Below are 13,296 nucleotides of genomic sequence, written 5' to 3'. Positions count from 1 at the left end.
TTCCCCTGGTGTCTGAAAAAGCTGCTGACTGAATCACTGTGTTCCAAAGAATGTATTTCTACCCGTAAGGTGTGCTGGGGTCTTGTGCTTTATGCCTGAACCAAGTTTAGCACTCTCCTCCAGCAGCACCAGTAACACATGGTTTTATAGTCTGCTGCACTGTGGGAACAGAAAGAGCTAAATCGGCTCATTTGGAAAAAAACTGAGAAAACCTGCTTGCCTGCAGTTTGTCTGACAGACTTTTTGCTTCTGAAGTGGCTGGGTTTTTATCATATTCCAGTACTGAGTAGGAGTTCCAGCCATATATTGGGACACCCTGATGCTGTAGCAGTGTAAATACTACTACTGATCCAAAAAAAAAAAGAGCAGCAACCTCTGTGACATGAGAGAACAGAAAAGCAGTCACACCAAAAAAAAAAAAAAAAAAAAAAAATTAAAAAAAAAATAGTTTTGCAGGACCACATTTTAAAAAAGAAAGATTAAAACCTCTAGAAAACTAAGTGGGGGTTAATTTTCTGCCCCTTTTTTCTTTTGTGTGTGTGTGTATATTCATCGCTTTAAAATTTTATTTTAAAGTCATTTAGGAATGTGGCTGGTACTTCATGATTGTTTTCCTGTGATAGAGACATATTTATTATTCATTGCAATAATTACTGTGTAATATTTTATACTAAAAGTTGTTCACATTGCACAATCAGGAAATGCTTAGGAAGCGGCTGATTTAACTGTTCTATTTTTAACTCTACCAAATTATAGTGAAGAGTGTTAGCGCTTTTGTACTTGTAGCATCTAGTAGGCTTTTCACCACCACACTGGCCAGTACATTTTCATGAAACTTAAAATGTATTGTTTCAGAGCTTCTGTGCATAAATTGTTTCTAAAATAAGATTTTTACTCAGAATTTTATTGTATGCTGTTTCCAAGGGGACTGTTTCAGGATTCTCCTAATGCTTTTATCACCCAGCTTCTCTGATCAAGAAAGTAATTTATTGCTGATTGCAGAACTCTTGAACTCAGTCTGGCAGCTGCAGTGTGAAACTTCTCTGATCCAGTCTCCTAGATACTTATTTACATATCATTTAAAATGATTTTCAGGGCTGTTTGAAAACCTCTTGACATTGCATTATCCATGTTTCAAATCTTATGGTGATTTGTTTTTTCCTCTTTGTGTTACAGATAACAGACGAGTAACTTTGGAAAGGTCTCGTTCTCGCCACAATGGAACAATTGCAGCTGTATGATTCTTCTGATGCCAAAGAATTAGTGAATTGTTTTATTTACAATTAAATGGATATACATTAAAAGGAGTTTATCATACAAATTGGCAATGATCATAAAGGAATACTGGTATTGATTAAATGAGAAGTTGTATAAATATTATGTATTTTAAAAGCTATTGCTAAATAATCCACATACTGTGTCTTATTACCCCAACTACCAAGATCTGTAAACAGTGTTAAGCAGTAGGTTATATATCTTATTTTCTTATGTTCTTTCTTCCCCCCTCCCTTTTTTTTTTTAAAAAAAAAAAAGCTGGCAACTTACATGAAAGGAGTTGGGGATTTCTAGGTTATGTTTTATGTGGGTAAGAAAATACAAATTTGTTGAAAGAATACAGCTGTGGATTCCATTTGCAGTTCTGATTTGGACATGAAAGGAAAAAATAATAAAATTGTATGTTAATAAATTCAGAGATGAGCTGGTCTACATTATCAGAATCTTTTTTGTAACCATAAAAAAGCAACGCATAGCCCCAGTCCAGTTGCTGAAAATCTTATCTCAGTTGTAAAACCTGGTGGATTCAGCTATTTTGGCTGCAAGTAGGATATACCACATATCTACACTTCTGGTGATATGGTGATGTATAGTTACTTTTCACTGCTAAAAAAATAAATAAATTAATAAAACAGAGCATAGGATTTTACCAAAATTAAATGATATCAAGGGCAGGATATGCTTTTAACTGTATCTAAGGAGGGATTTTTCTAATTATGCACTTATATATGCTTTATAAAGATGCTTGGGGGAAAATATGATTGTCCTATTTTAATTATGCTGAAAATACCTTTGTGTAGGTTTTTAGAGACAAGCTACATTATGAAGTTATTCAGAACTGCCTCTGAGTTTTTCCTCTGTTTCTCAGGTAAAATATGTAGCGGGATCTCTACTGGTGGATTTTAGTGCTGAGCATTTAGCAGCTAAGAACAAATTTTCTACCTGGAGCACTATATAGCAGTGATCAATGATTGCAGCAGTCGGAGTTTTTTGGGAAGCTCCTCCCATTCTACTTTGTATACAGGCCCCTTGCACTGCAGTACCTCAGGTGAGCAGTCAGTTTAGTAGCTGACATTGTGTATGTTCTGCCACTCAATAGGAAACTCTAGTTCCCTTTTCTCCCCAGACTCTAGTTGAATGTACAGTCTGTTTGGTGTTCAGGTCAGTCTTCACCATCCTTTTACTAAAGTTTCATTGCTTATCTGGATGGGATGGAGGATTTTAAGTAGGAGTTCCAGTGGAACTGCTCATACGTTGCTCAGCTATGAAATTTTTTAAAAAAACGGGATGCTATGTGGTAGATGGCACTTGTTCTCAAATTAGTATTGCTTTTCACTGGTTGATGAATTACTATGAATACTTTTATTGCCTGGTGTTATGGGGAACTTTTTTTTAATGTTATATAAAGAATATTTGGAAGGTAAGGTGTCACATTGTTTTCTGTGCACAAACTGCTAGCTCTAGAGGAGCATTCAGTACTGGGGCAGTGTAACTTTGCACTACTGCTTGAGCCAAGCGTCTTTGTACAGTAGGTTCTTCTCTGGTAAGATACTCTTAATACTATCTGCCTAGTTTGGATTAAATTCTCACAATTTCAAACTGCAGTGATTGATACCCAATTATTATAAGAAAAGATATGGCTTCTTTTCAATCTACTATTGAAATTTTTTTTTTTTTTAAGTTGTCTTCAAAGGAAACAGGGGGTTTCTCCATAGCTATATCTCTAAACATAGGAATATGACTGAAGCCTAGTGAAATGCATGCTGTCAGCTAATACTCTTCCTAAACTGTTTGGGGGTTTTTGTGTTTTTAGTAACAAGCTGAAGAGTTGTATGGTACTTCAGGAGAAAAAATGCATGCAATAGGATTCTGTCTCCCAGTTTATCAGTAAGAGATACAAAGGATTATATCCTGTTTCATGTAAGGTCAACATCAACCTTGTATTGAAGAATAACTTTTTAAACTGGAACCAATACATTTACAGTTATAAAAACGTGTTAATGTACAAAGCCAGTTTAAAAGGATTAGGTTCATAATATCTATATAAATTTGTACTACGATCAACAGCGTATTAGAAGTCAAATTTTAGAATTCAAATTTTAAAATGAGCGTTTTGCCGGGATTTAAAACTATTGATATAATCTTTATATTTGAAAACTCAAAAGCTCACAATGGATCTTTTTACTGTAGCAGTAGTTATTAGTGCACGAGTTTTTCATTTCCATGGGTTATATTTTTTTTAAAGCTCTGCGAAAGCTGACCACAGATTTTCAAGAACCAAATCTTAGGAAAAAAATAAAAGGCAAATCCAAAATAACATCATCTGATGCTTCTATTTTACTACTATTTTTTTCATATTTGAAACATTTATATAATTTAATGGACATATCTGTTAGAACAAAAGTGTCTTTCAAAGGAAAACTAGTTTAGAAGATAATTTATGTAAATATAGGGTGCTCGTATTTATGAAGTCTAAAATATTTTCTGAAATTGATGCTGGTCACTTTGTCTTTTGATAGTTTTTCAGTCTATATTAAATTGCAAATATTTTTAATGTTTTTATTATTGATCTAATTTTCAAAGGTGTCACATGTTTATCTAGAAGTGTAGAAGAGTAGCACCTTTTTCAGAAATGCACTTGCCTTATTTTCTAATTTTAAAAAATGAAATATATCAGTTAAATTATATTTGTATTTGAAGTAATCCCAGAAAGAAAGTCGCTGGAGGGTTCATACATAAATTTCTTGCTAATTATGTTTCACTATATGTCCTCTGAGACATTACGTTAACAATATACCAGCACATCTGTTTGCATTCACATTTTACCAGTTGCAAGTACTGAAGAGATTTTTATTTTATGATGTTACACTGTTTACATTTCTTAGTTTATTTAAGAGGAGGATAATCTTACCTTTGCAATGAATTGAACTAAATTTGCAGTTGACGTGGGAATGAAATGTTTAAATCATATACAAATATACATCTCTGTTGCTTAACTACTGGCTGTACAGATCAGAAATGTAAAGACTTTAGACATTTTTTGCTCAAGTTTTATGCAGTTTACTGAGAAAAAAAGTGCAACACAATTTGTCATGTATGTTTGTTTGTGATTCAACAAATATCTTTTCCCAGCACATAAGTGATGTTTGGTTTAAGTGTTAATTATATTATGAACTGATGCTAAAGCCAAAACAATATTAGTGCCTCAGAGGGCATTGACAGACAGCTTCAGGAAGTATTCCCAGAAAAACTATTACATAATTTGTTCTGTTTTTTGACAACCACGGTCAATATGAAAAATATTATCTAAAATTGTCTGCTCTTTCCTGAAAATTCAGATACAAATGCAAGCATTCCCATAGTTCCCTTCTGTAGTATGCAATTAGTTATGAATATCTGTATATTTTTGCATTTTTGTGTGTGGTATATGTACTACCTCAGACAAATGCTGTAAAAAGCATAGTGTTTTCATGGTTTCTATCCAAACCACAGTTCATCAGTGACCTACTTTAAATTCATCCCACGGTATACAAATGGTTTGCAAAACTCTGAGAATCTGGCTGAGTTTTAGGTTTGGCTCTGGAAATTCGACTATAGCTTTCTTTAAGAAAATTTTGCAATGTTCGGCTTGTGCATCCCTCAGGCAAATCCTGCTTTGATGGGTGAAATTAGTACTTCCTATATTGAGAATGATATAGCTAGTAAATATTTAAAGCTGGTAATAGTTATGTGGGAGCAAACTTATCTATATATGTAAATTGCTTCTTATCCATTAAACAAAGGCTTGGCTGAATTATACTTTACTGTTTGCCTTCAAATTGCTGAGAGGTCAGGCGTATCAAATGCTAAGCAATAAAGCAATGTAAAGCCCACCTCTTATGTGCCATACTGTATTTGCAAGTTATTAAAGTATTGTAAGAAACCTCTACATCTATTCTTCTGCAGTATCTACTCACATGCCCATGCATGCACACAAAATGTAAATAAATTTTCAAAAATCAAAGCAGATAAAGCCAAATCCCTCAGCTTCAGATGTCTCTGGTTCAGATCACATACTGCTTTTGTGCACAAGAAAGGGAGTCGTGCAAGCCTGTGAATTCTGCAGTCCTGCAAGCTGTCACTCAGCACCCACTGATGTCATTAGAAGAACGTTAAAGGAGAAAGATTTGTTCTTGTAGTGTTTCTTTTAGCGCTGTTTGAGGTGATACATATGCCACAGAATGTGAACAATAATCTATTACAGTTTAGTCAGTCTGCTATCATGAACCATTTGGTTTCCCTTTTGGAAGTCATATGACTCCTGATGCCAAAAAAAGGAGAGGAAAAAAAAAAAGGTGACAAAACTCATGCATTTCTATTTTTTAAACAGCTCTGTGTTTGTATGTAATGTTTAAAATAGGAATTTGATGAAATCACAGCCTGGCCATTGTTAATCCATGTATTCTGAAAACTGTAATAAAGATATACATAACATGATTTTGCTAGGTGCACCAATGTTTTACTTGTTTATGATAATTATTAACTATTGAGTACCATCATCTCAAAATCTGTTTTTGTTATATAAAATGCTGAAATTACTTTCCATGTTAGCTTACTGACATTTTACAGATCTTTTTTTGTTTGGTTGGTTGTTTTTTTTTGTTTGAGGTATCAAGTATACTTGAGTCGAATTAGGGGAAAAAATGCCTTTTCCAATGGAGGAGGACTTTAAAAACAAAATAATCCAAAAAAGTATATAATTTAAAAAAACAATTTTCAGTAATGGTGATACCATTTTATTTTTACGAAAATAACAATTGAAGGGAATCACTAAATAGATTACATGGGTCCATATTTATTTTAAGTGACTGGATTCCAGTAGACTTTTTGAGACAAACATGTAGTCAGTCAGTCAGCTATTGGTGGTGGTTTCCAAAATATTTACTTCATTCAGTCACAAAACAGACTTAATGGAATAGAAACTTGACAGACTTTTTACCTACAAAACTGTATGTTGCACCTTAAAGAATTTATCAATATCAGCATAACAGACTGAACTGCACAATAGTGTAGAGAGTTAGCACTGAGTTTGTGCAATAAGTACTAAAGTTTCTGATTGGATGGAATTCTACTGAATATGATCAGCCATGTTGATACAACACTCCTTAAGTAACTTTCTATATGCGAAAGAGATATGCCAAGGGATGGCTGAAAGCACCATTTTATTTTTAATGAACTGAACTATAGTTAAAACGTGCTATTTCATATATGGTGAAGCAGTAGAAGTTTATTTTCTTATGGGATTAACATGAAAAAAATGAAAACTTCTAAGTGCCAGCTATAAATGTGAATGCTATGATTGTCATGGTTGAGAAAAATGTAGTGATGATGTCCTATACCATATTCTTGTTCCTCATTTTTCAGTAAAATGTTCTTGACTTTGTAGTGTGGGAGTCTGGGATTCCCATCATCCTCTCAGATATTTTTGCCTTTGGGAGATTGGCAGGCAGAATTTGTCCTCAAACAAGTAGCAGGTACCTTAATGTTTTTCTCAATGGTAATTATTTCTGTTGCTTCCTCACATGGTTAAGAAAACCTGTATGTGAACTTAAGATTAATAGCAAGTTATGGGGCTCTGCCACATAGACTCCTTTCTTACATTTGGACACTTTCTGTAAATTTGAGCTATACTCCTCCCCTGTATTATATCTTCCAGTCATTACCTCAAAATTAGCCTTTCTATATTTTTTTTAATAAAGTCACTATGAGTGGGCTGTGATAAAATTATAAAAACATTTGATTGATTTGCTCAGAATTGTTTGGTAAGTACTTAATGGCCGTAATTAATCCCTTTCAATAGATGTGAAATTAAGATTAAGAAGAAAAATCCAAGTAAGGGTTTGTTTGGGATTTTTTTTGCTCCTAGACTGTGAGGAAACACGAATTTAGTCCATTTAAATTCACAAGGTACTGAAAGCTGTTTATTTGTGTTATTTTAGTAACGAGGCCAACCTAAGAAACCCATCTGAGAGGCAAAGGATATTATCTCAGATGCCATGCTAACAAAATCACACATCTTTTTGATTTCAACTGGCTCTCACCCTGCCTGCTCAGAGCACACGCAGAGCAGGCTTGCGTCAGCCTGCAGCATGCTACTGTAGATGTACTCGCAGGGAGGCACAGAAGAGCCAGGTCTTCAGGCCAGGTTTTCATAAGGGCAGTGTGCCCAACCTTCTTCCATTGAAATAATTGATCTCTGAGTCCTAAGGGGCAGATTATCTGTGAGGCACAGATGACTGAAAAGCCCTGTGAGTGCTTATCTGCTTATTAAAGTGCCCGAGTCCTTAAGAGGAGGAGGGGGGGCGGGGGGGGAAAGGACTTTGTCCCAATAAGGTATTGGTCAGATTTGGTGTAAACTAATTCTACTTCACTGACATTACACCAACCCCACATAGGGCCTCTGACCTATAGAAGTTACTTTTGCATCATTCAGAAATGTATATTTTTAGATAGTCTTTTTGAGAGTACAAGGATGACTTGATGAATAATTATCAGACTGGCAATTCAGTAGCGTTAGAGATTAATATCAGGCTGTTACTGTTTTAGCACTTTGGTGATGCAGATAGCCTGAAGTGGCTCGGAAGGCTATTCCATTTGCGGAAGAAATTGTTAATGATCACACTTTCTCAAACATTCTTTATCTGCCAGAGTAATAAAAAGAGAGAAGAATTGCTTTGAAGAAATAAAAACAAATGCTAACCAAATGTGTGTGTGTGTGTGTATATATATACATATATAAAATAAATTTAAAGAAATAATGTTTTAAATGCACCACGGCTTGATTCCATACCTATTAAAGTGGAGTCCATTTACTTTAAGTGATACAGGATCGATCAACTTAAAGAACAGCAGTATTTGCAGATCAAAAAAAAATCCAGACTAAATAAATAAAAAAGATAATTCAATGTCTGAATTCACTGTCATGAAGAGAAACAAGATTACAAAGGCGAAAAGTAATGACAAACCTGTAACAAGGCCTTTGCACTACATGTAATGAGTGTAAATTTCTGTAAACAGTACTAAAACCAAACAGAAAAAACAGAGAATCAAATTTGCCTACCTCCATTAGGCACTGTGCATAACAGATTTTGAAACTGATCTGTTATACTTTAATGAAGATTGTGGGATTTTGAAAGCTGTCGTAGTGTAGAATGGCCAACTGAAATTGTACTTCCAGAAATATTTCAAAATTCTGTTAATCATAGAATGGTTTGGGCTGGAAGGGACCTTAAAGATTGTCCAGTTCCAACCTCCCTGCCAAGGTCAGGGACACCTCCCACTAGACCAGGTTGCTCCCAGCCCCATCCAACCTGGCCTTGAACACTGCCAGGGAGGGGGCAGCCACAGCTTCTCTGGGCAACCTGTGCCAGTGCCTCATCACCCTCACAGTGAAGAACTTCTTCCTAATTGCTTATCTAAATCTCTACTCTTTCAGTTTGAAACCATTACCCATCATCTTATCACTACCCTCCCTGATGAAGAGTCCCTCCCCACCTTTCCTGCAGGCCCCCTTTAAGCACTGGCAGGCCGCTATAAGGTCTCCATGGAGCCTTCTCTTCTCCAGGCTGAACAACCCCAACTCTCAGCCTGTCCTCATAAGTGAGGTGCTCCAGCCCCCTGATAGTCTTCATGCCCCCCCTTGACCTGCTTAAGCACATCCATGTCTTTCTTGTGCTGGGAGCCCCAGAGCTGGACGCAGCACTGCAGGTGGGGTCTCAGCAGAGCAGAGGGGCAGAATCACCTCCCTCAACCTGCTGGCCACGCTTCTCTTGATGCAGCTCAGGATCAATTGGCCTTCTGGGCTGTGAGCACACAATGCTGGCTCAGACTCATTTTTTCACCCACCAGCACCCCCAGGTCCTTCTCCCCAGGGCTGCTCTCAATCTACTCACCCCCCAGCCTGTATCTGTGCTTGGGATTGCCCTGACCCAGGTGCAGGACCTTGCACTTGGCCTTGTTGAACTTCATGAGGTTTGCACAGGCCCACGTCTCCAGGCTGTCCAGGTCCCTCTGGATGGCCTCCCTTCCCTCCAGCATGTCAACCACACCACTTGGTATCGTCAGCAAACTTACTGAGGTGCACTCAATCCCACTATCCATGTCACCAACAGAGATGTTAAACAGCACTGATCCCAGTACTGATCCTCGAGGAACACCATTCGTCACTGGTCTTCACTCAGACATCGAGTTGTTGACTCGTCCACCAAGATGCCCATCCATCAAATCCGTGTCTCTCCAGTTTTAGAGGCAAGGATGTCGTGTGGGACAGTGTTGAACACTTTTCTTCAGGTTCTTGAATGCTAAGAAATTAAGATCAGGCTTGCAGGTTGTCTGACTGCAGAAGTCTGCCAATGAGTTCTTTACGGGGGAAGAGAGCAGCTTACACTGTTCTAAGCAGTCTGCCCAATTAATAGCTTTTTCTGCAAAGATTTTTGAAGCATAAGAATAAACTGATAATGATTGAGATTGTGATTATTTTTTTAAAAACTGCAAGAATTTTAGCTCATCACAGGATATTGTTGCCGGTTAGAAATATAGCTTAGTTGTAGTTAGTCTAGATAGATTGGTCCAAATTCATTTTGTCTTCATTCCCCTAGGTAAGACATTAGCAGATTTCTGCAGTTAGTCTGCAAATCTATTTACATTCCCTCAGCTCTAAAACCTGTAGAATTCTGACCAGTGAATTGCAGTGGAAAGAAAAAAATACTGGAAAATAGTAATACATTTGTCTGAAATATGACGAACACATTTCGTTGTTACTACCTGCATGTGTTATTTGAAGCAAAAATTTGTATTCATTTACCTTAGATACGTAAGTTTATCATTGAGGCATTGCTGCTGTAATGATATGCAAGCGTCTCTACCACATATACAATATGTTGCACAATGTTAATGCTTTTGGTATTGATTGACTCAGACCACTATTCCTCATAAGCGGTAGGAAGTCTTAAAGCCTGATGCAGATGCTGGAATGTGATTGTGTTATGATGGAATGGAGCTTATTCAGCAATCCTGTGATTATTAAGGTAATGAGGGTAATTTATAGCCTCTTATGACCTACTGGTACCAGAAGCAAAAATGCAGATGTTAGGGGAAACAAAACCCTACTTCAAGAGCTAGTAGACACAAAAGCACATCATTTTTTTTAGGTACTGATAAGATACAAAATGTAGCTTGTATAATTTATAGAGAGCCTTAATTAGTTCATATTTGGATGTTTAGGTCTGGTTAATATGCCAAGCCAGACATCCAAAATGCTCTTCAGTTTAGTATTATTAGAGCAGTTACCTAACATATTATTGTAATGTTTATGTGTATTATAGTCAATCATCTGGATGCGGCTGTGTAAGTTAAGCATATTAAGCCTGGCTCTGCTGATTTCAGGCTGGTACTCTTGAAACTGAATGAAATAAATGGCAGCTTTTCTGTGGACTTCAGATTCATTCCCCATCTATATGTCAAATTATAGTTATCCATAACTAGAATTTTTATGAAAGGTAAGTTCTCCATCAAAAGCAAAGTTACTTCATATAAAAAATTTACCCAAACCATCTGCAAGTGCCCATATAAACATTTGACTTTATGTAAGTTTTGCTTCTTGAAGCATAATAAATTGTTTTTAAAAATGGACAATATCAATTGTATGAGTTTGTTGAAATTTGTTGCTTTCTTTAATACTCTTTATATGCTGATAGAATATGTGTTGGTTTATGATACAAATTTTTTCATCTCATTAGTTCCTAAAAGTTGCTAGTTCCCCACATTTAAATACTCATATTCTGAAGCTTATAGGTAAACTTAATTGTGGTGTCAGGTGGTGAAAAATTATTTCATAAGTCATTCATCACAAAACTTGGCATGGATTCTGTTTGGAAGAAAATATTTCCAAGTATCTAGTTACTGTGAATTTAACTAAACATAGTGAAAATGCCTTTTGAATCATCTACATTATGTTTGAACACTACAGTCACTTAACAAAAATGAATAATCTACAGTCCTTCACAGCAACATAACTTAATAATTACTTTGTTATAGCATTCCTACCCAACTGGATATTCAAAGTACACATTGGTAGAAAAGAGCTACCTCCAACTGAAGTGAGTGGGAGGCAAGCATCTAACTTTTTAATAGTGAAGTATCAACAGAAAAAGGAAGTGGAACAGTGATAATCAGCTGTCAGTCTCAGCTCAACCAGACTGGTAAAAATATCTCAAGGAACTTCATGATGTACACTGGAAAGCAACATTTGGTATAACAAATAATGCCAGAAAGGGTAGGGAAGAAATACTGAGGAAGAACAAAATACATACAAAATAGAGTTATAAAGTGAATTATGAAAGCTGCTGTTTCAGAAAGTAATGAAAATAAGTAAATGCCTCAAAGAGAAAACATGGAAATTGGTAGCACAGAGAGAAAAAGTCTGCTATGTTAAGGAAGAAAAGGAGCAAACTCGCAGCATATGGTTAGTTTTATCATCTAACACAAGGTGTTGCTCAGCTCTCATCCTTCAGTTTGCACTATAAAGCTCCAGCATGTTTGTCCATAAGGTTAATACTGTTGCGCAGCCTGTGAAAGGTGCCAGGGTGGGGGAAGGGCAAAGCGTAGGGGTTAATTCGCTCAGTCAGCCAGAACTTGGTTCCAACTGTCTAAATTGCATTTTTAAAATAACAGCTATTATTTTATTGCCTGCTGATATTTGGTGGTCATCTTTAGGCATTACTGCCACAGCACATCCCTAACAAAATTCAGCCCACATCTCTGTAAAGCGGACCATGTACCAGCTATGAGTAGTCTCTTAAGAAATCACTTAAGAAGTGCCATAAACAACCAGATCTACTTAGAAAACAGGTTTCTCTGGTGCCACTTTATGATAAGTGAAGCTAAAGTTAATTTGAAGGAAGTTTCTTAAGTGTAAGGTGGAATTAGATATCTAACTTTTTAAAAAGTGGAAACAGGAGAAACTGCTTTGCCACTGAAATACTTCTGTATTGTAAGACTTCTGTACATGTGGAAGTGAGGTGACTTAGTGCTTTTTTCAACTGGAATTTTTCCAGAATCTGATAATCATAAACTGGAGTAGACACAAGTTACAAAAGGGGACAAGAACATAGCTATGCTAAATAATTCTGCAAAAAAGTATTTCAGGTGATTTTGGGACCTTTTTGCATCTGTCCTTTATTTTCTTCCTAAATCATTTCACTTCTGTAATCTTACTTTTACAGCAGCAACCGTTTAAAGCACTAAATCATAGGTGGTATAATCCCTTTTACACAAAGGAACAATTTAATAAGGATAAACTTCAATTTTATGGGTTTCAGTGAACTGTATCAGGGAAGTGTTGTCTTTTCCCATTCATTTAGTTGCTGTGTTTGCCTTGAGCTCACAATGTGTTTTGCCCTGTAAAATCTTGAGTGTTCTTGATTCCTGCATTTGGCAAAGAACTGACATAGTAGATAAAAGGTCTCTTGATCTGTTCCTTTGTGTTGTCCAAAAAATGATCCAGACTTGCAGCTTCAGCTACACAGACTCAAATCTGAGGATCAAGCCCAATTTCTTGTGGAGCAAAATCTAAACCAGAATGTAAAGTAAACAGAACTTCGAATGTAATAAAAATGCGTCCATTGAATGCTGTCTCTAATGTCTTTAGTGTGGTTGGGCTGTTAGAAAATTTTGGCCTTTGAATAAAATCTATTTATGTATTTTATTAAAATACTTCGTAGAAGAGTTATAGTAGGATTGGTCTTAGATATTGCTTGCTACTAGGATTATCCACCTAGACAGCTTTTTGTTGTTGCTCACTAATTTTATCATTACTGGTTTTCAGTTTGAGCCAGGTGGATGAACAGTATTACATTTAAAGAGACACACGTTAGCTGCCAACTTCAGCTAATGTGTGTCATTGATCAAGGTAGGTAAGAGACACCAGTCCTACTGATGTAGTTAAGCTGGGGAAGTCTTTAATGTAAATTCTGCTGCAACAGC

At 36.2% G+C, this 13,296-nt stretch overlaps 1 protein-coding gene across 1 annotated transcript in view; it reads left to right on the top strand.

The window, feature by feature from the left end:
• The window catches only part of DIAPH2 (diaphanous related formin 2), a 248,566-nt gene extending 246,718 nt beyond the window's left edge, over positions 1-1,848 (top strand). The window contains exon 28 of the mRNA XM_086470539.1: positions 1,177-1,848. Within this exon, the coding sequence (XP_086326665.1) occupies positions 1,177-1,241 (65 nt within the window). The 3' untranslated portion in view covers positions 1,242-1,848. The remainder of the gene's footprint in view (positions 1-1,176) is intronic.
• Positions 1,849-13,296: the final 11,448 nt, after the last annotated feature.

Source organism: Leptosomus discolor, chromosome 9 (assembly GCF_034619465.1).
Source record: "Leptosomus discolor isolate bLepDis1 chromosome 9, bLepDis1.hap2, whole genome shotgun sequence".
In the NCBI taxonomy this organism is placed as follows: Eukaryota; Metazoa; Chordata; class Aves; order Leptosomiformes; family Leptosomidae; genus Leptosomus; species Leptosomus discolor.
The sequence above is the reverse complement of the archived record's forward strand: the minus strand, read 5'-3'. Positions and strand labels throughout refer to the sequence as shown.